Source organism: Salminus brasiliensis, chromosome 25, assembly GCF_030463535.1.
Source record: "Salminus brasiliensis chromosome 25, fSalBra1.hap2, whole genome shotgun sequence".
Lineage (NCBI taxonomy): Eukaryota > Metazoa > Chordata > Actinopteri > Characiformes > Bryconidae > Salminus > Salminus brasiliensis.
Window position 1 is genome coordinate 24,584,449 of NC_132902.1, and position 26,354 is coordinate 24,610,802.

Sequence of the window (26,354 nt, forward strand, 5' to 3'; positions counted from 1 at the left end):
GCGTTTCATGTAATTGCTTTCTTATTGTATCTGTATACTCTAGGGTTTATTATTAAAGTTGAGAGAGTTTTTAAATCACTTTTTAATTACTTTTTAAATTACCTTTTAATTACCTTTTTAATTACCTTTTTAATTACCTTTTTAATTACCTTTCGCAGTGTTAGATAACACAAATCAGTGCCAGACGAGTGTAAAGTGTTGGTTCTCCCTGTAGGTCGTAGGGAGGGTGAGTTTGGAGGATGTTCGCCTCCGTCCCGTCTTGCCAAGCACCCGGGGCTCTGCCATGGTAACGGAGGGGGTGGTTGAAGTGAAGCATGCTGGAAGATGGAGGCACGTGTGCAGCCTGGGCTGGGACCTCAGCAGCAGCAGGGTGGTGTGTGGGATGCTGGGATACCCAGCCGCCGAGCAACACAAGGAGCACTTGTACAAGTGAGTCAATTGCAGATCTATTCTTTTATTTGCATGACCCCCCCCCCACCCCCCCTAGGGTCAGGGTTAGGGTAAGGGACCACCATAGGACCACAAAATATGGTCCTAGAGGGGCCATGGTATAGAGGGGCCATGGTATAGAGGGGGCTTTATACCCCTCTAGCCCACATCTGGCATTAGGCAGCATGGTGCCAATAGGGTCATTATGTTTATCTGCTCCAGAAAGTCCTATTGTATTGGCAGTACTTCTTCTCTACAGAGACTACATCAGCTGTGTGGGTGTGTGCATTTGCACATCTGTGTCAGCTATGGGTGCACCTTAAAGTAGCTGAATGCATTCATTAGAAGGGGTGTCCACAAACATTTGGACATATAATGTATTTCAAACAGCCTAAGGATTATCAAAGGGGTCAGAGGGAACCCATCTATTATCAGTGGAGCTTCAGCTGTTTGTTGTGCTGCGTTTCTGGAGAGCCAGCTTGTGTTTTATAAGCAGACACAGTTGGATGTATTTTAGAGCGTCTCTGATCACGGAGCTCTGCAGCAGGCTGTCATTAATGCTGGATTTAGCGCACAGGAATAGCAACATGTGTGTCTACGAAACAAGATTCCAACCTTCACTTAAGCCATAGACTCGCGTCCTTTAATCTCATATAATTATGTGATTCCAGTGGAAATGCACAGGCCTGTATCTCTCTCTCTCTCTCTCTCTCTCTCTCTTTCTCTCTCTCTCTCTTTCTCTCCCTCTCTCTCTCTCTCTCTTTCTCTCCCTCTCTCTCTCTCTCTCTCTCTCTTTCTCTCTCTCTCTCTCTCTCTCATTCTTCATTCTCTTTCTCTTTCATTTTCATTCTCTGTATGTCTCTCTCTCCCTCTCTCTCTCTCTCTCTTTCTCTCTCTCTCTCTCTCTCTCTCTCTCTCTCTCTCTTTCTCTCTCTCTCTCTCTCTCTCTCTCTTTCTCTCTCTCTCTTTCTCTCTCTCTCTCTCTCTCTCTCTCTCTCTCTCTCGGTTCCTTCTCTTTGTCTTTGTATTTCTTACTTTCTTACCCTCTCTCTCTCCTTATTTTTCTCTGCTCTCCGCTCTCTCTCTCTCTCTCTCTCTCTCTCCCCCTCTCTCACTTCTCTAAACCGTTGCCATGTCTTTTTCTCTCTCTTTTTCCCTTTCTCTCTCTCTCTCTCTCTCTCTCTCTCTCTCTCTCTCTCTCTTACTCTTTGTATTTCTTACTTCCTCTCTAATCTCTCTCGTCCACCTCTTCCCTCTCTTTCTTTTTTTTCTCTGCTCTCCGCTCCCTCTCTCTCTCTCTCTCTCTCTCTCTCTCTCTCGTCAACTCTTTTATTCACCTCTCTCTCTCTGTACTCACACTTTCTCTCTCATCCCTCGTTTTCCTTCTCATTTTCTCTGTGTCTCTCTGAGTCTCTCTCACTTCTCTGATCCGTTGCCATGTCTTTTTCTCTCTCTTCTTGTCTCTCTCTCTCTCTCTCGTCCACTTTTACTCTCACCATTTTCTCTTTCTGTCTCTCTCTCTCTCTCTCTCTCTCTCTCTCTCTCGCTCCACTCTTTCACTTTTTGTTTTTCCTTCTTCTCTGATTTGACTCCCCCTCTCTCTCTGCCCCCTCTCGTCTTTCTCCTCATCTTCTCTTTCTCTCTCTCTCTGTACTTCGCACTTTCTCTCTCATCCCTCGTTCTCTTTCTCTCTTCCTTCTCTGTATCTCTCTCTCTCTCTCTCTCTCTCTCTCTCTCTCTCTCTTTCTCTCTCTCTCTCGTCTTCTCTCTTTCTCTCTCTCTCTCGTCTTCTCTCTTTCGGTTTTTCTCTTTCTCTTTGTATTTCTTACTTTCTCTCTAATCTCTCTCGTCCACTCGTCCCCCTCTTCCCTCTCTTTCTCTTTTTTCTCTGCCCCCCCTCTCTCTGTACTCACACTTTCTCTCTCGTCCCTCGTTCTCCTTCTCACTCTCTCTGTGTCTTTCTGTGTCTCTCTCCCTCTCTCTCACTTCTCTGATCTGTTGCCATGTCTTTCTCTCTCTCTGTCTCTCTATCTCTCTCTCTCTTGTCCACTCACATCTTCTCTGTCTCTGTATTTCTCTCTCTGTTCCTTCACTCTCTCTCTCTCACTCTTCATCTCTCCCTGTCTCTCTCGCCCACTATTTTCTGCTTCTTCTCTCTCTATATATATTTCTCACCTCTTTCTCATCTCATCTTCCTGCTTGCTCTGCCTCCCCCCCTCTCTCTCTCTCTCTCTCTCTCTCTCTCACTCCACTCTTTCACTTTTTATTTTTCTTTCTTCTCTGATTTGACTCCCCCTCTCTCTCTGCCCCCTTTCGTCTTTCTCCTCACCTTCTCTTTCTCTCTCTCTCTGTACTTCACACTTTCTCTCTCATCCCTCGTTCTCATTCTCTCTTCCTTCTCTGTATCTCCCTCTCTCTCTCCCCCCCCTTTCTCTCTCTCTCTCCCTTCCTCTGTTTTACCAAGGAATCCCTTCCTTTGAGGGTAAACTCTCGTGAATCCCTCTCACTCGCCCCCTTTCTCAGAATAAGCTTATTTGACTGCGTCCAGACCATCCGTCTGACCCCCAGCCAGAAATAGGCAGAGCAGCCGTGGAAAAGCAGCTTCTCTCTGTCTTTATAACTGACCACAGGTCCTTTTTATGGGGTTTATACACTGCGCTCCACACCGCTGCACTCCCTGCCGATGCGTCTAGCCCCCTAAATTAGACGGACGCTGAAAAATCACCACCAGTCGATGTACTTTTCCCACTTTTCCGTTTGGAGACGTGTTGTTTCTGCTCCTTTTCCTGGCTTTAAAGTCTGAATTCCTGTCCAAATACTGTCTGCCAGTGAAGAGCCAGATATAGGCAGCATGTCAAAAGTTTGCGGACACCTTGCCTAGCCTTTACTCACTAAAAATGACCAGAGAACCTGACACAAAGGCCTATGGTTTAGGAATCAGCTCCAGTTTCTGGCCATTTTCTAATGTTAAAGGCATGTTTTGAGTCGTTTGGCCGAAAAGTCCTTCTGAATGGTTTGAGTGCTGATGACCGCTGACATCAGAACAGGGGGATAAAGTGGGTGGGCTTTGAGATGGTGTTTTATTATGAGTCGCAAACATTTACAGGTATAGAACTGTAAAAAACTGTTCGTGTCCCCAAACTTTTGACAAGAAAAAAGTAATGTCACATGTATGTAAAATGTATGCAAATGTGTAATGTAGGATCATTCTTAGAGTATTTAAAAGGAGCTTACTGCTTATAAAGCTACGACACATAGCAGAAATGTACAGTTTAGTTATCGTCTATCAATATTCTCTCACTACAATACCCAGAATTCCAGGCCCGACTGCTAACACTGCTAGCACTGGTATAGAGGCTTAAAAATACAAATGTGATTCTGGAGTGGTCTTCACAGTTGCCGGACAATTTTCAGAGTATGACATCATCAATCAGTGCGCTCCCACAGCGCCCCCACCCTGTGGCTCTTTTAAATGCACATGGTGAAACGAGCTTATTTGGCCATGAACTAGACAGACACAGAATCGAAATCTGACACATCAGACACGCTGTAGTTTGTAAATACCGTAGTCCATGGTATTACCGTTATACCGCCCAACCCTAATGTTTACAGCAGATTTACTGAAGGTTACCTTTTTTATACACATTCACTTTGTGAATTTCTGGGGTTCCCTGTTGCTCAGAATTGTTAATCTTGAGATTTACATTTAAGGCAATTAGCATCTGATGCAGGCAGCAGCTACAGGAAGCCAGTAAAGAGAGAACGCAGCAGTGAAGAGACATGGCTGAATTTAGAATTTTATGTTGCCCAAAAAGATCTTAAAAAGAACATCGGAAGAAGTTCGGCTACTTTTTACTAAAGATCTTTTTACTTGATTACATCAAAAGCAGGCCACCTCTACTTTTGTCCATATGCTAGATGAAAGCCATGATAAGCTTCATTACAAGGTTCACACTTCCTTCGGCCCCCTCCTTCCTCTCCGACTCCTCTCCGAAGTCACGATACCATGGCATCTGCCGCTCGTGACCCATTTTCCTTGATTGGCTGTCTGACTGCCTGCAAACGATGTTATGACCACTTCTTCAGCTTTTTTTTTTCTTCTTTAGGGAAGCATGGCGTTAAAGCCCCGTCTGCTGATTGTGTGTGTTAATGTAGGGTGTTTCCATCATGCTCTCCACTTCAAGCAGCTGACGGAGGAAACGCAGGCAGTGTTATGAGGTGGAGAATGAGTGCATGCTGATTGTGTCTCTGAAAGCTTCTTTTTATTTTCTCCTTGACGTGATGTGATAAGGCTTGAGGCTTGGCAAAATAGGGCCTTAGGCTAAAGCCGCATTGAGATAGATGAGAGCACATGATTACGGATGTTTCCTTTGATGTAAACAGCATGATGAAGAAAGTATATTGTGTCAGGGTAAACAGGTCAACAGTTTGTTTTCTTTAAAGGGCAAGTCCAGACCAGCCTGTAATTAGACATTTGGGTTCGAGGAGATCTCTTATCTTATGCTCGTCACTGTCTGCAAAGGTGCAGCCCACGCTTCACAAGTCCTACAACAACAACATCTCACATCTCCGCTCATTTTACACGGTTTTGTTCTGCACTATTAGCAAAGACGTCCCTGTTGTAAGTTCTATGACAAAAACAGTAGAATCCCATTTTGGTATAGAGTGGTCTGCTTGCCCGGCCAAGGAGCTGAACCCTAACCATCGATAATGACTGGTACCCTCCAAGAACATAAAAAATGGGAACATGACAAGTGGACAACTGAAGGTGAGATGGACTCATATGGCCACCTCACTCTACCTTGTCATTCTTCAGAAAGCTTTTCTAATGATCTACAGCAGCTGCCTCTGCCAGTTCTTCACAGTTGTCCACTCTCCATCTACCGAACAGTGGCTGGATTTTTCTTCTCCACGAATTTCCCACCACAGTTCCAGATGATATTGATGGGATTGACATTTAATGACTCTGCTGCCAAGCCGAGTTTTTTAAGTGGAGTCCAGGAACCTACAGGGGTATATTACTTAGGTCCCGCACCGTGCCGCCAAAATAGAGCTGACCCTTCAAGGTTTGGACTCTACAAGACCTCAGAAGGTGTCCTGTGGTGACTGCCACCACAGCATTAGCAACAGGTCTTCCTTTAAGTCCTGTAAGGTGGACATCAATGAGGCCTTGGGCGCCCCTGACCCCTTCAGTACACCGGCTGTCCTTCCTTGGAGCACTTTTGGTAGGTCCTGGGAACACCCCCATAAGACCTGCCCGATGTTTTGGAGATGCCACCCCCTGACAGGAGCCACTGAGACCAGATAATCAATGTTATTCACTTGATTGAAGTTCTACTGTGAAGGAAGAGAGAGAGAGAGACCTTGGGCAAGACTCCTAACTCTACATTCTCTTACCTGTGGGACATGGTTGTACTATAAGTTGCTCAGGATAGCTTTAGCTAAATGCCAGAAGTGTAAATGTAGCTGAAATCAATTCAGAGAAGCACAGACTGACAAAGTGACACTAGACTGAAGCTCAATCTGTCTCAAGGTTCTAGCAAACGAGGCCTCCTGATTACACAAGAAAAACAAAAGAATTTTTCAAATGCCAGAATCGTGAGTCTAGACATTATTAGCAGCTGAGTAGGTGGAGAAGAGCTTGTTCCTCCATTAACTACATAAAACAGGAACAGTTCGGTTGTTTAAACCTGCGGAAATCAATGAGATACACTGACCAGCCATAATATTAAAACCACCAGACACCTCATATTGTGTAGGCCCCCTAATGTGTCCCCAAACCACTTTGACCCTTCAAGGCATGGACTCCACAAGACCTCTGAAGGTGTCCTGTGGTATTTGGCACCAAGACATTAGCAGCAGATCCTCCTTTAGGCCCTGTAAGATGTGAGGTGAGGCCTCCATCAATAAGCATCAATGACACCTTGGTTGGCCTAGGTATACCAGTTGTCCTTCCTTGGAGCACTTTTGGTAGGTACTGACCGCTGCATACTGGGAAGCTTATGCTTCCATCAAATAAATATTGTTTAATTTGCCTAAAATTGGACGTTCTACTGTTCAAACCTGTGATTGTGTAAACCTGTGGAAATGGATGTTTTTCAATCAAATCCAGCAACATGTTCACCAAGCTCTAGATTAAAGAACAAAGCTGTTGTTCTGGATGAGGCCTCAGGTCGGAAAGTCAAACTGGGACAGTAAACACAGTCTCACTGTTGTCTAGCTTGGAAACCAAACTGCTCTGTATGTTGTCTAGCTTGGAAACCAAAGCAGACATTTCCAGCACAGGTTACCACAGACTCAGATTGGTTACCGTTAGGACCTTTGCACAGTTGCCAATGCGATTGCAGTAAACGCTTGTGTATTACATTCCAGTCAGAGCTCTAAACTGAGGCAGGGAAATGGTCTTAGATCCAAAAACCACCAGTTTCCATAAGTCCTAAAAACATTGCATCTCCAAATCATCAACTTTACAGTACAATAAAAAAAACCTTCCTAACTTTCAATGGAAGTCAGTGTCAAAATATTTAGTTCTGGGTCATTCTGGAGCATTTCTATTGGCCAATTCATCACAAAATTCTCAACAATGCAAAAAGAACAACTGCCACATTATGCAGAAAAATTAAAGTGTCAAATATGGAGAGACAAGGTTTTTGCGTGACAGTGATGATATGCATGACCCCTTTTTTAGTTTTAGGCATAGTGTAAAAACACACAGCCTCTTTTTAGGCTTTATTTATTTATATGTTTGCAGCTCTTTCCAAACCTTCTTCACTTTAGAGGCAGATGACAGTACAGGCCTACAGTTTTACAGGAGTAGCCTGTATAATTACAGGATCGTAAACCACAGCATTTCTCAAATTTAGCCCAATTTAATTCGATTTTAAAACAAATCTGCTGACTGAGCTGTGTGTTTAGACATACCGGTCATCTGCTGTCAGTTTCTGTAGCATTGCATACACAGCTTAAAGCGTGTGCTATACTGTTTCCATGTTCTCGTCATATATAATGATGCTCTGCAACCACTTCTGCAAAGGTCAGGTGCAGAGCAGTGATGCAGTCATGCCTACACCCCAAAATTCATTCCCAACACCCCACCCTCCACCCCCCGGTGATGTATAATCAGCTGTACCACCACTCAGGGTGAGATCGATTGACTGTTTTGTGATGCACAATGACGACGCTCAGCCAGAGGAACTTTTTGTCATTTTGAGTTCCTGCTTCGTGTCACGTCTCTCTTCGGGCAGAGAGCTGTTGTCCTCTCTGCCCAGGACGCAAGGCCAGAGCTGCAGTAATTATAAGGCGTAATCCTGCTGCAGTGTCTCTGAGTGCGTTTTAATGGCCGTGTTTGATTCGGCTGTGTCAGCACACAACCCCGCCCGTGTGGCCTTTAAAGCCTCAGGGCTCTCTTTCTGTTGTTTCGCTTAAACATCTAGTAAGAGGACAGAAATGAAAGGAAGTCGTTAGGGTACCTAGTATAGGTCGGCCTTAAGTTCGGGCCATCATGCTGTATACTAACACCAGTTTCTTCTAGTGCCTCTAGCAATATGCAAATGAACAATTTTAGCTAGTAAAACCTGTCAGAGACATTCCATATGGTCTATATGAGGCTTGTAACAGACATTAGCATATATAAGCCAAAACACTGCAGCCATCTACCCAATATGATAATGGTCATTTGTGTGCTGTGGTGCGAATACCAGGTCATGCTGCTTGCCATCAGCAGCCGGAGTCAGAGAGAGCACAGCTGACCTTGCTTTTTCAAGGGTGGGTGGATGGCACATCCTCCCCACATCACTCCAATTGTGATGTTGGTCAGCACAGGTGTCTGTTAGCTGTGGTATCTGAGCTGGGTAGCCACACTTTCCTCCCAGCATGCTGCCTGCCCAGTGATGGACAAAAAGGTGGCTGTCTTCACCTGTGTTGGAGAAGACGTGCAAGTCTTCGCCCTCCTAGTATTAGGGGCATCACTCTATAAGGCCTCTGAAGGTGCCTAGTAGTATCTGACACCAAGACGTTAGCAGCAGATCCTGTTAAAGACAAAGACAACCATATTGGATGGAATTTGGCCTCCACATTTAACCCAGCCGTTTTGTGATTACCCACATACACACTAGTGAGAAACACAACAGGTGTAGAGTCCTTGGCAAACCCAGGTATTGAACCCACAACCCTGTCATCACTAACCCAGTGCTTCAACCACTGAGCTGCCACTGTCCCACTGATCCTCAAACTCCCACTAAGGGGATCAGACACAGATCCAGCGCATTCCCACAGGTTTACCTGCCATCCAAGTGATATTAAAGAAAGTCCAGGCGACCTTTTCCAGTGCTCCAAGGTCCAGTCCAGATGCTTGTGTGCCCATTGTAGACACCTTTGATGGTGGACAAGGGTTAGCGTGGGTACTTTGCTTGAAGGGGGTATTCCTTCTGTAACCATCATCAAACATTTCTTGGAAAATCAAAAACGTTTGCTTTATCTATGCTTTATTTTTTTATTTTTATCTTAATGTTTTGGCACATTGGTGTATGTGAGCTCATACAGTATGTAACAGTCTTACAGCAAGTCCTGCTGCTTTACATTTCTTACGACTGACACTGACATGGGTAAATACATGCAGTATCTCAGGACCTGTCCATTTTCACATCATACCTACCCTACTGTTAAAAGCCAGCATAGCCGATCTCCTGCAAGACCAGCATATGTTGTATTTTGGATGGTATACTGGTCAGCCATCAAGACCATCACAGTATCCAACCAGCTATAACTGGCTTAAACCAGCATGAAATTCACAAATTTGACACGCTATTTACTTTAATTGGTGATTACTAGCTTTATTAGCCTTCATTAGCCTTAGACATTACATAGGGAGTGTATTGGCTGATCTGCTGTATTTGGGGCAAACTGAGGGGTGAACTGTGTAAATTTGTCCTTTGGTCAAGTAAATCTCTTGCATTCAAATGTGAACACAGAAGGGCAGGCACTGGTTTCTTTGTGGTCTGGTCTGGGGTGGAACATTTCTATACTTTTCTGGACAGGGTGCCTAAATACAGCTACCTACCGCTATTCAAACCCCTGCTTCAGTGGTCTATACTTTCCAAAAGCAGGAAAACACTGTCCTGATGGAAACATCTGAAACATTTGGAACAAGTTTAGCTTATTATTTGTACTCCTCTGGGAGTGCTGTGGTGGTGGAAGTGGGATTGGGCAGGAAAGTCTAGGCCTCTCTGGTTGTTTTGAGCTTACAGTGTCTCATGCAGTCAGAGTTTTGAGTGTCAAAAGAAGCTTTATGTGGTTTTCGCTCCATTTCGTGAGACAACATGAGACGAACAGCTGAAACAGCTTTGTATTTCCCGTAGAGGACCTGTTCTAAATACACAGTCTGTCACACAGTGGATAATATCAGTATCAAAGGTAGTTAAGACCACTTTTGTCAGGTCTAAGGCCCAGTCCACACGAAAGTCTGGGATATTTAAAAAAACAGAGGTTTCTGAGTTTTGGCCTCTCGTCCACATGAAAACACCAGCTCTGGTCACTGAAAACAGAGCTTTTTAAAACCACATGGAGATTTTTTACAACTCTAGCTGTGTTCAACTATTCTGTGCTCTTTTCACTATATAGTGCACTAGTTTGGGGTTCTGCTATTTTGCAGTGATGTCCAAAAACATACTTTTTGAATTTTCAGTGCACTGTAACAAACAGTATACAAGCAATTTAAATTGACTACCCATAATTTAGTGTGTTCTTCTCAGAGGAAGACCTAAAAAAAATCATCTGTAAAAATATCCAGGTATGTGTGGACGGAGCCTAAAAAGGGTTGGAAGGTGGAGTCCTAATGAAAGTGAGAGTGTGTTGAGACTCGAGTTTAAAAGTCTTAATCACACTCATAGAAGAACCATTACATTACATTTACATTACATTTAAGGCATTTAGCAGATGCTCTTATCCAGAGCGACTTACAAAAGTGCTTCACTATTTACTCAAGAAAAACCTCAGCTAGTTTGAAAAGGCTAAAAATTCAAAGATATGTCAGTAAGGTGACCACTCTACTATTCGCCCAAGTATTCTCGGAAGAGGTGGGTCTTCAGAACCACCTTAGGTTCCATACAGAACCATTTTTGTAAGAGAGATAAAGGTTCAGATTTCTTGGCCTTCACAAACTGTTTGTTGGAGTATTTGTAAGAATACATTGTAAGGAACACTTCAAGACAATGGTCTGGTTTTGAGCCAGTTGAGTCTCTGGTCAAGACTACCAATAGTTCATCTGATGGTCGAGACCAATACAAGCCTGATAACAAACACAAGCACAAGCACAAAAGTTCAGCATCTAATCATTTCTTCTTCTGACCCTTCAGTTCTTCGTACCCAAAAGCCTGGCGAGTTCTTCAGTGCTGTCACATTGGCCTTTTGGACTAGCAGCCAATGAAATCTTCCCGTGGGTGTACATGTGGCAAATGAGCACTTCTGCAAACCCATGGTAGAAAACCAGACTGGACCACCAACACACTCGCTGTGTGCCCGTTGTTCAGGAGGCATCAGTGTGTGAGGTTAACGTCTCTGGTGGTGTACATGGTGCAGTGAGGGGACCTGGTGGGTCCTGGAGCTCTGTGGCTCGTCACTTTGTTTAATGTGAAGAAAAACCAGGCTTCAGGACCTTCGCATTCTCAAGCCTGTCTTTTTTTTATAGTTCAGGAAAATGGCCTGATGTTTGTTGGGGTATGACGGAATTACCGCAGCATACACATACAGGCCTCTGTTTTTAGCCAGACAAAGCTGTTCTTTATGACTTACTCTTGTCCAGTTTGGGCTAAGCAGTCTGTGGCCTCAGATTTGTTAAAAATTTGTTTTGTGAGTCACTTCTCATTTCAGCTTTGTTAAATCTACACAGAGCACCACCATTCTTTCCTTTCCTTATGTGGCAGGCAGTGTCCAATCTGCACCAGACTGCTACCATTAAATCATCACTTGCTGCTGATTATATTTAGCTTAAATGCCTGTTAGCCTCCCAGCTTCCTGCCTTCTATCACAACTTGGTGCCACTGGATGCTTGGGTCATTTGTGTCTGCTGCTTTCGGCATAATGGAGCTTTGGATTTATTTTAATAAGAATGGTCAGCAGTCCTGCATGTTTCTCTTTTAATTGAGTTAGATTGGGATACAGTACCATACTTTCACTATAGTACAGTTTCAGCTCTTTAACTGAGTTAGATTGGGATACAGTACCATACTTTCACTATAGTACAGTCTCTGCTCTTTAATTGAGTTAGATTGGGATACAGTACCATACATTCACTATAGTACAGTTTCAGCTCTTTAATTGAGTTAGATTGTGGATACAGTACCATACTTTCACTATAGTACAGTTTCAGCTCTTTAATTGAGTTAGATCGGGATACAGTACCATACTTTCACTATAGTACAGTTTCAGCTCTTTAATTGAGTTAGATTGGGATACAGTACCATACTTTCACTATAGTACAGTTTCAGCTCTTTAATTGAGTTAGATTGGGATACAGTACCATACTTTCACTATAGTACAGTTTCAGCTCTTTTAATTGAGTTAGATTGGGATACAGTACCATACTTTCACTATAGTACAGTTTCAGCTCTTTTAATTGAGTTAGATTGGGATACAGTACCATACTTTCACTATAGTACAGTTTCAGCTCTTTAATTGAGTTAGATTGGGATACAGTACCATACTTTCACTATAGTACAGTTTTAGCTCTTTAATTGAGTTAGATTGTGGATACAGTACCATACTTTCACTATAGTACAGTTTTAGCTCTTTAATTGAGTTAGATTGGGATACAGTACCATACTTTCACTATAGTACAGTTTCAGCTCTTTAATTGAGTTAGATTGGGATACAGTACCATACTTTCACTATAGTACAGCTTCAGCTCTTTAAGTGAGTTAGATTGAGATACAGTACCATACTTTCACTATAGTACAGTTTCAGCTCTTTTAATTGAGTTAGATTGGGATACAGTACCATACTTTTACTATAGTACAGTTTCAGCTCTTTAATTGAGTTAGATTGGGATACAGTACCATACTTTCACTATAGTACAGTTTCAGCTCTTTTAATTGAGTTAGATTGGGATACAGTACCATACTTTCACTATAGTACAGTTTCAGCTCTTTTAATTGAGTTAGATTGGGATACAGTACCATACTTTTACTATAGTACAGTTTCAGCTCTTTTAATTGAGTTAGATTGGGATACAGTACCATACTTTCACTATAGTACAGTTTCAGCTCTTTAATTGAGTTAGATTGGGATACAGTACCATACTTTCACTATAGTACAGTTTCTCTACTCTTTAAATTGAGTTATATTGGGATACCGTACCATACATTCACTACAGTAGAATTAATAATTTCACTGTACTTTTAACACCCCTGGCAATTGCCAGGCATGGTTATGTTTGGATATGGGCATTAGGGTCCATTTGCACTGTCTCTGGCTTATACTCTACATGCTTGCACTTCCTGTGACTGATGTGTATACTGTGAAAAATCAAAAGAGTGAAACAGACAGACAGGCAGACAGAAAAGGGGGTGTTTGGTCTGTCCCAGGGAACATTGAGATCTCTGTGTGTGTGTTTGGTTCTCCACAAAACCACCAGAACCTTCTTGGCCTGTTTTGTCTATGTGATATATACAGCTGCTATTCATTTACCAGACACCATAGGGTAAAGCAACACTACATCCGTGTGTGTGTGTATGTGTGTATACGTGGCTGCCAAGCAAGGAGGCTGAGAGGTGAAGCTTCAGCTAACGAAAACACACAAATAAGCCAACCTACTGTAAACACACACAAATACTTTACCCGTCTGTCTCAATGGCCAGAAACTTATTTATTGAAGCCAAATTTGGTACAAACTGTGGACGTGTCGTCTGTCTGTTTATTTTTATGGTTTATGAAATCTCTTCTCTTTCAGGAAACAGTGGGATTCCAAGATGGAAGACCAATCCATGCGGTAAGCTCTAATACACGCCATGGTTTTCACATCTCAGTACTTCCATATTTTAGGTCTTGCTTCAGTATCTAAGGAATCTTACACCTGAATACCTGCTTTGAGCCTCGCTCCCATCCATTTCTCCCCATCCTCAGGTCTCTGGTCAGTAAGAAGGGTTACTGGGTAGAGAAAGTGCAGTGTTTGGGCACTGAGACCTCCTTGTCACAGTGCCAGGCTCAGCTGTCCATCCCACGTAACGAGGTGCCATGTAACGGGGGCATTCACGCAGTGGTGCGCTGTGTACCAGGGCCTCAGTTCTCCAGACTCACTCCCTCGGGCCAGCCCCAAGCACCATCCTCCTCACAGGTGAGCACACTTCTCACTCAGCTCCTGGGCTCCTCCTTCATTGGGGAGTGTAATTCACTTTTACACCACTGTCGTAAATACAAATCTAATGTGAGCTCCCCCTTGTGGACAGTTTTAAATGTGCGTTTTTAGACAAGCTGAGAGGTAAAGAAGCAGCATCTGAAGGCAAAGAAGCATGTGGACTGAGGCGGTAGAGTAATACTGCAGGATTTAACACTAATATAAATGACCTTGCAATATAATTGGTCGAGAGGTACCAGTATACGAGAGACTTTGCAATATCAACAGCATGAGAGGTACCAGTACCAGTATTACCCAATGACTGCACTCCAAGCGAGTCTCTGGAGGTATCAGTCCAGCTAATTTTCCAGTACCCCAGCACCGGCCATAAAGTTACAGCCAAGTTTAAATTATGTTAAAGCTCTTTACAAAATATGTATATGGAGTAACTATTCCATGAGATGGAGAACAGAGAGCATTATGACCCTTCCTATAGATCAGACCTACTATATTTTGCTATCTTTTATGCTATAAACATTCTTGTTAATCAGGGATTGTGACTTAATTTTCTAATAATTATATTATTTAAAATCTATTAATTATTAAAACTTAATCAATTTTACCAATACACAGCTAAATTACAGTACAATGTCTTATTAAGTTTCTATGCATTTCTGTATTCTCTATTCATCTGTATTCATCAGAGGAGCATAATGTAAACAACTCAACTCATGCAGAATGACACGTTCTGGGCTGTAAAAATGGACCAACCTTAACAGTACTATTCTGCGGCTTCCTTTCCTTCCTTGTGTCTGAAGCAGGTGGTGCGTCTTAAGTCGGGGCCCAGGCTTGGAGAGGGCAGAGTGGAAGTACTGAGGGAGGGGAAATGGGGGACCGTATGTGATCACCTCTGGGACATCACAGCTGCCAGTGTGGTGTGCAGGGAGCTCGGCTTCGGCTCCGCCAAAGAAGCCCTCAGAGGAGCATTTATGGGCCAAGGTAGGACATCATCTCCAACCATATGTTATTTTACAGAGTAAAGGCATAGGCCCAAAGTATAGCATGACGTTTTTGCACAGGCGGGAATGTGAACCCCAGTCGGCCTGATGGATGGTGGTGTTATCCACTATATCAGACCACCCAGTTGGTAGTTTTTTTCACCTGTCAGCCACAACAGCATCAGGGAGGACAGTTCTGGATCTGAACCACTCTAGCTCATCTGAAAGGTATGGGATAGAGCTTCCTCACCAGAGAATGAGGTTCCACTGCACCAAAACACACACATGGCATGGGGCATGGTGACCTTAGGATCATTTGCAGATGTCTGGATACTTTTGGACACACATATTCTGTAGCGCTCTGCTGAACGTGGAAGCAAATGTCAGTTTAGCTGTAATTGGGTTGGGTGGCCCATTACCAACTCTACCAGCAGCAAGCACTAATCTGGCTTTTATTCATCCAAATAATGAAAAAGCAAGCAGACATCAACACTGGCTTGGCTACATAGGCAAAGCTGACCGACTAAAAGCATGTTCAAAAGGCTGTTGTGGTCAGTGGCTAAACTTGTTTATCACATGGCTTCTACTGTTCATTGAGATTTATAGTCCAGTGGGACATTGCGTGTGACCATGTAGATCTGAACAATGCTAATCAGGCCAAACAGCTCCAGCCATTGTATAAAAGACTATACTGAACTATCCTAAAATATGAGACCTTGGGAAATACAGTCTGTATTCAATCCGGACGATATATATGATCTGTAAAAATTAGAATGAATCTGCTCATTAAATCACTGATATTAGAATAAACACTAATAATAACACTCCTACATAAAGTGGTGGAGGTTCTCCATCACTGTGTTCATCATTAGAACATCTCCAAAGTTCTCCTCTCTCATGGAGTCTAGTATTATTTAGAGTTCTCCTCAGATCAACACCTGGTTTGGTGGTAAATCAGGGCTTAATGATGGTGAATCAGGTGAGCTGCTGCTTCTGCTGCTGCTGCTGATGGAGTTGAACACATCCTCCACGCTGTGCTGGCTGGACTGGGGGGCGTCCAGGAGAAACCTGGAGGAACTGAGCTCTGTTCTTCAGACTAGCTCATTGACAAGATCTCACTACATTCTTCAGAATGAGAAGCTCTTTTTCCTCTTTTTTACTGGATTATGCTCACCTGCATCTGTTCTGATGAGATCTGGAGTTTTTACAAGCTTTAATTAACATCTCTCACCCATGTTTAACCCCTCTTTATTCAACCCAAGTCTACACCCATGGTTTCTAACGTATCGCCTCTTGAGTGCTGCTTCAGGGGCCGTGCCCACTGCCTGTGTTACTGTGGTCAGTAATGAGATGCGTGGCCTCCTGTACCTGCTCTCCAGACTGAACTGAAAGTCCAAAGAGGATAAGTACATTTTGTAGACAGTAGAGACAGGTACTTCAACAAAAGCACGATCAGCTCTTTTTAATACCCTTGATTTCAGAAGAAACAGTGACCCAACACGTGTCCCAATACTTTTGTCCATAAAGTGTACCTATACGGCTACACATACTACATATACAGATCCATACCGTGACGGTTCGGTGCTAATACATGTACTGTTACATCCCTACGTGGGATGTGTAGAGGACTGTGAGTTATATGGGTTTAAAAAAGACAGGCTAAGAATACCCTCCATTCATCGCAAGCAGACAGATGGCAAAGTGGTATAAAAGAGTGTCCTGAGTAGGAGAAAAAAAGGCCCACGTTACCCATTGGCTCATCTTGATGACTTCATGACCTAATTGTGCCCTAAATTACAGGGATTCCTTTCTTCACATACACTGTTTCCCGTCTCGCTGCCCTGCCCGGTGCTTCTATTTTGAAGTATTAAACTGGTGCTGGGGTTTGGAGTGTAATTCCGTCAGTGGGGCTGACTGCAAACACACTTCCCCCCACGTCCACATCACAGCAGCTCTGCTCACCACCCCGGGTTTTGATCTGCTTCTCTTGTGACCGGTCCAGTGGCTGTCTGGGCCAAGCACAATGTGCTAATAGCTATTTCTAGCTGCTAAAAGAGGAGCCTAATGCCCAGCGAGGAAAAGGGGGCCGTAAATGGGCACTTGTCTGAGTCTGGAATATGCGGTTCCATGTCATTAGACACCACACATGATCAGGCAGGATTTAAACTAACAACACACACACATACACACACACACATACACACACACACACACATACACAAGGCCTTTGAGTAAATGCTGTTTATATACCTTATTCTCTAACTTTCCCTCTCCCATGCACACACACACATATACCAGGGCATGGCCCAAAGGTTAGAAAAGCATGCTTAGCACTGGAGGGCCGCCCCCAAACCCCAATTTGCTACCCAGTCGCTGACCACTCTGTTAGCCTGTCTACACCTGCCATTAATATGTATTTTTGGTGATTGGATCTCACCTGACCACATGAAACGCCAGGTGTAAACACCCCCAGGATGCACTGTGACTGGATTGGATTATGATTGGATCACTCTAACCACATTTGGAGGTTCTAATGGAACCGATTGCGGATTTCTGTGATCGGAGACGTAAACGAAACCAAACGTAAATACGTCTGAAATACGTGCTTATTAAGGTAGGCACTGGCAGTATTCCACTGAGGTTAAAATAGTCCTTGGTATTTTCTGATAGAGCAGTTATGGGAATGTGAGAACCATCTATTGTTCCTCACTCCTCTAAACCAGGGGTGGGCAAATGGAGCCAGAGTCCAGCACAGTTTACTGATTTCCCTGCTCTAATAGACCTACTAAACCCAGTAATTAATTAGGTGGGTGGTAACAGGTGGGTGTGCCTGAGCAGGAAAAGCACAAAACAGTGCCGGAATCTGGCCCTCCAGAACCGGAATTGCCCACCCCTGCCCTAAAGGCACACCACCTTAATAAGAAAACAAGTAAAAATGAAAATTAAAGTGTTGATTATTTTTATACCATCAAAAGGTAAAATCGGCATTTTAGTGTCAAAAAAATCCGGTCAAAGTAGATCCAGATTCAAAATGCATGGTAATACCAGGTGTAAACAGGCTCTCAGAGTTCACTCCCATTGATGGCTTAAATGTGGAGGTTGAATTCCATACATCGTGATAAATCTTAATTAAGCAAACTTTGGATAGCCTGGTCAAGATTTCTGTTACAATGAATAGCTGGGTTAGCTGTAGATGAACTGCAAATTGAAAGGAGCCCCATGCAAAACTTTGGGCACCCTAAGAGATCTGAGCTCTCAGATAACTTTTACCACTGTTTCAGGCTTTATTGGGCTTCTTCACAATCTCCTCAAACCGCGTCCCAACAATCAGCAGCCATTGGCTCCTCTAAGCAGCTCTCAGAATTTAGATAATCGATGCACACAAAGGAAGAGAAGCCTATAAGACCGTAAAGCCTCAGGCAGCCGTTTCCTCAGTTCGTAATGTAGTTGGCAAGTGAGGTCAAGTTGTGTTCTCTGTTCTCTGTGTGTTACGCAGGTTCTGGTCTAATCCATATGAACTCAGTGCAGTGTGCGGGCAGAGAGACCTCTATAATGCAGTGCAAATATCAAGAAGTTCCTGCCAGGACCTGCAAACATACTCAGGACGCTTCTGTACGCTGCAACGTCCCCAAAACTGGCCTGGGCGCTACGGTGAGACATACACACACACAGTTTCAATAGATAAGATCCAAAATCCAATTAAAAAATGGGCCTCTGAGTGGCTTATTGGCCTAAAGCACAACCATTATGGCCCAGGTTCAAATCTCGAGCCATGCCACTGTGCCATCAGCAGCCAGAGTCTGAGAGAGCACAATTGGCTGCGCTCTATCCAGGTGGGTAGATGGCGCTCTCTCTCTCCCCCCTCATCACTCTTAAGCGATGTTGGTCAGCACAGGCGTCTGTAGCTGGTGCGATGGAGCTGGGGACCCAGCACTTTCCTCCATAGCAGTGATGTGGAGAAAGAGAGAGAGAGAGAGAGAGAGAGAGAGACAATCTACCAGTCCAGAGAGAGCAAGTCTAATTGTGCTCTCTTGGACTCCGGCTGCTGATGGCAGGCAGCATGACCTGGGATTCGAGCCAGAGATCCTCGGGTCATATACTGTTAAAACTATACAATTCTTGAGGTCCTTCAAAGAACCATTTTCTTCCAAGGATCTTTCACTTTTAACAGTCATAGTAGCAGCACCTTAGTCCACTTCCATGGCTCCCATTGTCCTTGTAAATGGAACGAATCCCAAGAAGACCTTGGTGGACGTCAGAATCTGAAATTGTGAATCGTAAATCATTTCAGAAGAAAAGTCTTCTTAGGACCGGTTGGCGAAAAAGGCCCATTATTATTTAAATGTAAAAAAAGCACTTATAAACTTCCTCTCTTTCTCCCTCAGGTACGACTGGCTGGTGGACGGGAGGCTGCGGAGGGCAAGGTGGAGGTGTTGATGGAGGTGGGCGGAGTTCAGCGCTGGGGGGCGGTGTGCAGTGAGAACTGGGGAATTAATGAAGCCATGGTGGTGTGCAGACAGCTAGGATTCGGCTTTGCCTCCAGAGCCCACCAGGTATGGCCCACACCTCCCATTCATGTGCAGTAGGCTGAGTCTGAAGGCCAAAGGTGAAGAACCAGAAGCCATCTCAGTAGGCCTCTGTACTTAATACTAAATATACTAAATACTCAGTTCAGCATAAGTATTGGGACACCTGCTCATTCATTGCTTCTTCTAAAATAAAAAAAATAATGATTGTATCCTGCTTTTGTTGAAGTAACTGACTCTACTGTCCAGGGAAGAAGGATTTCTACTAGATTTTGGAGCAAGCATTGACAAGAGTGTAAGTGAGGTCAGGATATTGGGTGATGATCACCACCCTACCTCATCATCCCCAACTCATCCCAAAAGTATTGGATGGAGCTCTACCATCCATCATTCCAGAAAACACAGTTCTTCCACTGCTCCACAGCTCAATGCTGAGGGGGGCTTTATTTATACCCCTCTATAGCCCACACCTGGCATTATTAGGCAGCATGGAGCCAATAGGTTCATCATGTTTATCTACTCCAGAGAGTCCTACTCTATTGGCAGTACGTCTCTACAGGGACTAGACATGCAGTGTATGCGTTTGCACATCTGTGTCAGCATCCAAATGCATTCATTAGAAGGGGTGTCCACAAACATTTGCACATATAATGCAGTGGATTATACTTATATATATAATTACTATATATATAGTAAAGCAAACTCCACTGAAGCCAGTCTATCAATCCCATTCCCCTGGAGCTTTTTATTTAGCTTGATTCGTGACATTTCCTCTCAGATTCGTGAAGCAAACTTTGCAAACCTTGTTTACATCCTCTATGCATTTGTTTTTCAGTGCTCCGTTATTTCCCATGCAGAAGGTAATTGCAGGCTTCCCATGAAAAGTCTGCACACTTTTAGGGAAAAGAGGGAGAGAAGTAGCAAACGCGGAAAGAAAACAAACTCTAAATAGCTCTTTGTTGCTTGCGTTGGACGTGGACACCGTTAGTGCTCTTATAAAACTGGATGTGTAATGGCCTGCGGAAGGGAAAGTGGAAAGAATGTGATAATATCCATTGAATGCTGCTAATCGTCGCCCTGCATTAGATTACACACTGCCCTATAAATTCCAGGGACTGGCTCCAGTTTATGCTTGCTTCCGTGGTTTGGACCCCAACTCCCGAGGTTCTGTTAGTGTTGTCTGAGGTTTTAGTGTTTTCACAGTTGCACTGCTCCACAGCTCAATGCTGGGGGGTATACCCCTCTATAGCCCACGCCTGGCTTTAGGCAGCATAGTGCCAATAGGTTCCACAGAGTCCTATTCTAATGACAGGGACTAGACAAGCTGTATGTGTGCATTTGCACATCTGTGTTAGCAATGGGTGCAGCTTAAAGTAGCTGAATGTATTAGCATTTATTAGAAGGGGTGTCCACAAACATTTGGACATGTAGTGTATTGGCTGTTGGTTCTCACCTTGGTTGGTTCTGTGTATCTTAAATGAGTACTGGGTTCTAAATATGGATCCTCATTCATGTGCTTTGTCTGTGTCTGTTCAGGAGACATGGTTCTGGTCAGGGAACCAAAATGCTGAGGAGGTCATTCTAAGCGGAACTCACTGTATTGGGATGGAGATGTCCATCCAGCAGTGCCGGAGGAACGGACAGGTGTACTGTCCTCGTGGGGGCGGCGGCAGAGCCGCTGGTGTCACCTGTGTGGAGAGTGAGTGTTTTATGTTCTAGTACCCATCACATGGTTCTTCAATGGAACCGTTTAAAGAACCCTCTGTGAGTTTTTTTTTTTTTTGCTTATGTCCAGCGGCCCCAGACCTGGTGGTGGACGCACAGCTAGTCCAGGAGACGGCGTACCTGGAGGACCGTCCTCTGCACCTGCTCACCTGTGCCCATGAAGAGAAATGCCTTTCATCCTCAGCTGCCCGCATGCACTGGCCCTACGGCCACAGACGTCTGCTGCGCTTCTCCTCCAGGATCATGAACCTGGGCCGTGCAGATTTCCGTCCCAGAGCGTCTCGGGATGCCTGGGTCTGGCACCAGTGCCACAGGTACGAGCAGGCCTTATCTCCTGTGGTGCAGCAGCTCCTGTACAAATGGTTGAAGCATTAGACTTAGGTGTTATTTGGTAACACCACCATTCAGAGAGTGTGAAGGACGGAAGTGTGGACCCTCAAACAGACAAACTTAGAGGTTAATGAGTTAATGAGGTTAATGAGTTAATCATCCACTAAGAGCAAGTGTGTACGAACAGGAGAAACAGAAGGAGGGCTAGGAGTGGATTTCTATTTCTAATTTAATGATTTGGTTGTGAATGGATTTCTATGGTGATTTTGGTTGTGAATGGATTTGTAGGGTGATTTTGGTCATAAATGGAGTTCTATGATGGTTTTGGTTGTGAATGGATTTCTATAAAGATTTTGGTTGTGATGGATTTCTATGATGGTTTTGGTTGTGAATGGATTTCTATGGTGATTTTGGTTATTAAATGATTTCTATGGTGATTTTGGTCATAAATGGAGTTCTATGATGGTTTTGGTTGTGAACAGATTTCTATGGTGATTTTGGTTATTAAAGGATTTCTAGGGTGATTTTGGTTGTGAATGGATTTCTATGGTGATTTTGGTTGTAAATGGATTTCTATGATGGTTTTGGTCATAAATGGATTTCTATGGTGATTTTGGTTTTGAATTAAGTTATATGGTGATTTTGTTCAAGAGTAAAACCCTGAATCAATATAATGACAATAAAGTTGATTTGAACTAAATTGGAACTAATCTACAGAAAGTCCTCATTTAACAACCTCAGTTACACACCCAAAACTGCAGAATACCTACACACACACACACACACACACACACACACACACACGCATACGCAAAAAGAGAAAAAATCCTAAGTGACTCCCCCAGAACTGCCCCCGGCAGCTCTGACTGTGTCAGCATCATAAGGGCTCATTCAGATGGTTTGGTTTCTCATGGCTCTGGTCCGTCACGGTCAGGTTTCTTTATAGCTGTGGTCAGGATACTGTGGTCAGTTGGAAGGACAGCCTGGTCCTCCTCCCTGCCACTGAGGAGAAAAAAGAGCAAAGGATCTACGCCACCTCTTTGTTAAACAACACAATGATATAACAGGTTGAATAACAGGGGTCTAAAAATCATGCCTTTTTTGGAGGGATGTTTCTAGCTCTCGTTTCTATCATTTCTTTGGTCTGTTCTTGTCCTTGTACATATTTTCTACATCTCTTTTCAAGCTAAAAATCCAAATATACAACCAGCAGCACTGCGACCGCATGACGACGACACCGTCTCTACTGCCAGCTACATTCTATAACCAGCTAAAACATTGAAAATAATGATTAATGATCAAAATCCAAACAGAAAATATGAATTCATGAGCCATGAGAAACCAACCCATCTGAATAAGCCCTTATGGTGCTACTACCACCAGGGGGCAGTCTGCCATTAACAAGCTATTTGTCATTCATCGTCCCCTAATCTGTTTTCACTGTGTTCCTCTTCCTCCAGGCACTACCACAGCATTGAAGTTTTCACAAACTACGACCTGCTGACCATGAACGGCACAAAGGTCGCGGAGGGTCATAAAGCTAGCTTCTGTCTGGAGGACACCTACTGCCCTGAAGGTGAGTCCTTGGTCATGTTCAGCCTGGCTCATCACACCATATCATTTAAATACTCCTTTATTTATAATTTGTTGATCAAAGTATCTATTAAACACCCTCTGATTTTCTGATGTACCAGTGGGAGGGGCAAAATAATAGTAACCAATGATATACAAAAACAGGATCCTCATAGAAAACAATTAACAACCAAAATTCTCGAAAACTATTCACAAAAAAAATCCACCCCCTCTAAAACACATTTGGATTTTTGTTTGCATCACTATGCACCAGTAGGAGGGGCAAAATAACGAAATACTGTGTTTCAGTGGCGCCAGCACGAATAAATTTCATAGTACGCACAAGAGCCGCCCACTATGTAGGCTACCTGTAAGGTTCAAAACTCTGATTAAGCTACCGCACACATTTCAATGTCCAGCCAACAAGCCTGAAAATCAACAGCAGCAGCCAGCTAAATAATAGGCTGCACTACACAACATTATTATATACTATATAAAATATATAGCCCAGATAAACATGCAGTAAAGGTCGGCAAATCAATCAACAGATTCCCGCATTTAGCAGCAGCATCATAAAAACAGTTCGGCATAAACCTGCAACATACAACATGCAACCACAAAAAACCCAGCTGCTATTGGATAAATGATGGCAATATTTTTCACTAGTTCGCAAAATCAAGACGTGCAAACATGAGAGTGATGGCCTGTTGAGTAGGTTTGCTGGATCTGGACAATCAGATCTCACACCAGATTAAGACTCTCAAAATAACAGACCATTAAAAGCCTGGATTAGAAGAAAATGAACCGTTATTTAACCTCACCCAGTGAACACAGAATATGACCTGAAGAGAGAACTGAACTCTACATCGGCCTTAATGCACAACACTGTGAGCATGTTCTGAAGACCAAACTCTAGATGATCAAACAAGCTAGAACTATTACTGTCCGGTTTTCTGACCCTCTGAACTCTTATGAGAACACTAAACATCTAGATGAGACTGAACATTCTGCGTTCCCCTGTTTATTGGCTTGCTAAAACACAAGATAAGCTAAATCTGACATTGCCAACTATAACAAACAAGCACCAGAAATGTTGAACTTGCGGTGGCCTATAGCTAGCAGTGACATTAACACCAATCATCAGCCTTTAAACATAATTGCATTGTAACGTTGTAAGCCAAAAATGCCACTCATTCCCGAGCACATTATGCAGTACAACATCCAAATGATCTGCAAAATCATAAAAAGTACACAGTGATACAGGATTATGGCTGCCGCACCAGTGCTGTGTTTCACTAGTTAATATGTCACTGTATGGAAATAAACTGGGTTATGATTTTAATAGTGTATGGAGTCCTGAACAAATGCAGAAACTACCTACGACTGATTTCATCTCCAGTTAAAATGGTCATCAAGTGCAAGTTCTTCATTTTTCAGCTTTTCAAGTGTTTAGTTCGTCCACTCGTTCCCTTTATTACAGCTTCCATTCTTTTCAAGAGACACACTTTTAGTGTTTCCTCAAAAATCTCCCACCCAAGATCCAAAGCACCCCACCTCATCTGTTAAACATGGTGGCGGGGTGTTCGTTCTAAAATCCACAGGGAGGTTTTTCCACTCCTCCAAAGTTCAGCCCTCAAAGTCAGAGCGTTTTCTGCTTCTCACCATCCAAGTCATCCCAAAGGCATTCAGTGATGTTGAGTTCTGGCCTTCGGGCTGGGGTGTTCAGTCTATTGTTCTGAGAATAGCAGCAGCTTCATCAGTTTGATTGTCTGTTTGCAGTGTTGGTGGTCTACCATGTCTTGCACAATTTCTTTGTGTATCTGATTTTCTGAGTAAGTTCTGAGGACTTCTGGCTTTGAAAGTCAAAGATCTTTAGAAATATCTCCTGAAAAATGAAGACTGTGACAGTTTTGATTGGACATTTGATTAATGAAGGATGCTCTCTGACCTTTGCACAGTACTGTAATAACTAGTCCATATCACTGAAATATACATCAACACAGATATAGTCATTTACTTTGCTTATTTTTGGCAGTTATTATATTTATTTAATATATTATATTCATATTAAACCAATGTGCATTTTCAAATCCAGTAAATTGCCCTTTTCACTGGACTGTGCTACTAAAGCAGAGTCGTTTCGGAGACTGCAGGCGACCGCCTGCCTTGTGTTTAATTGCTGCAGACGTGTAGTTCAGTGGGTTCCACGACCTGAACTCAAACTAACCGCCTGTGAGGAAAATTCATTACCTCTGGGCTTTCACAGTTCAAGAAATTAAAGGAAAATGACTTGAGGTTAAGCCAGAGCCATATGATGTGGTCACAAAAAGCACCAAATACGTTCTTGTCTCCTTGGCGACAGGCCTGTCGAAGCGCTATGCCTGTTATAACATGGGGGAGCAGGGCATTTCTGTGGGCTGCTGGGATACCTACCGCCACGACATCGACTGCCAGTGGATTGACGTGACCGACGTGAGTCCAGGAGACTACATCTTCCAGGTAAGAATGTGCATATGGCACACACCTGTCACACACCTGTCACACACCTGTCACACACAAGATTCTCAAATCTGCAGAAGCACAAAGAAAGGCCTGGATATGAATGACTGGGAAATATGTAAACAATGCCTGTCAGGTAATGCGACGAAGCTTGGATCCTCCGTATGCTTTGAATTGTTCACTACATGATAGACTGGGGTTCGATTCCTCACCTGGGCAAGCACACCATATTATAGCAATCAGAGTGGGTTGGGCAGCACAGCTATTGCTGCATCCTCCTGCCTCTGTAACACTAACACATGCTCCGAGGACACATGTTAAATCCTTACCAAACCTAACACTACATTCTCCAACACACCTGTGTAACACAATTAACTGCTTCAATCCGAGATTTATTATTTGGTTAATATTACCTATGCAGAATCAATTGTGCACATTGTGGAGTCCCACCAGGTTCTATTTTAGGGCCTATGAAATTTATGTTAATTATGACAGTAATGCAAGCATTTAAGGGAAGAATTTTGGACTACAGTGTTTAAGAGGTTAAATTGGAACAATATTACTATATTCTCCACCTCTGTAACACAATTAACCCCTTCAACCATACAATTATTAGTCAGTTATTATAACCTATGCAGAATCAATTGTGCACATTGTGGAGTCCCACCTGGTTCTATTTTAGGGCCTCTGAAATTGATGTTAATTATGACAGTAATGCAGGTATTTTAGTGATGAAGTGTTGCCTACAGGGTCTAATGAGATAGATTGTAACACTAACACTACACTCTGCATCTCTGTAAGATGGTTAAATTGTAACACAGTTAAACAGTACATTCTCCAACATACTGTAAGTCAGTCCATAAAGCTCTAAATATAAAAAATGAGAAGGTTTGTTGACGGTTCACCATTAGGTCATCATATTAAACAGAAAACTCTGCTTAAATCTGT

The 26,354-nt window shown here is 43.3% G+C and overlaps 1 protein-coding gene across 1 annotated transcript in view; it reads left to right on the plus strand.

Moving 5' to 3' along the window:
- The window catches only part of LOC140548032 (lysyl oxidase homolog 4-like), a 51,215-nt gene that overhangs the window by 21,000 nt on the left and 3,861 nt on the right, over nt 1–26,354 (plus strand). The window contains exons 11-20 of the mRNA XM_072671383.1: nt 222–429; nt 13,373–13,411; nt 13,546–13,756; nt 14,578–14,755; nt 18,251–18,405; nt 19,140–19,307; nt 20,817–20,979; nt 21,076–21,319; nt 22,796–22,911; nt 25,270–25,406. Coding sequence (XP_072527484.1) covers nt 222–429; nt 13,373–13,411; nt 13,546–13,756; nt 14,578–14,755; nt 18,251–18,405; nt 19,140–19,307; nt 20,817–20,979; nt 21,076–21,319; nt 22,796–22,911; nt 25,270–25,406 — 1,619 coding nt within the window. The remainder of the gene's footprint in view (nt 1–221; nt 430–13,372; nt 13,412–13,545; nt 13,757–14,577; nt 14,756–18,250; nt 18,406–19,139; nt 19,308–20,816; nt 20,980–21,075; nt 21,320–22,795; nt 22,912–25,269; nt 25,407–26,354) is intronic.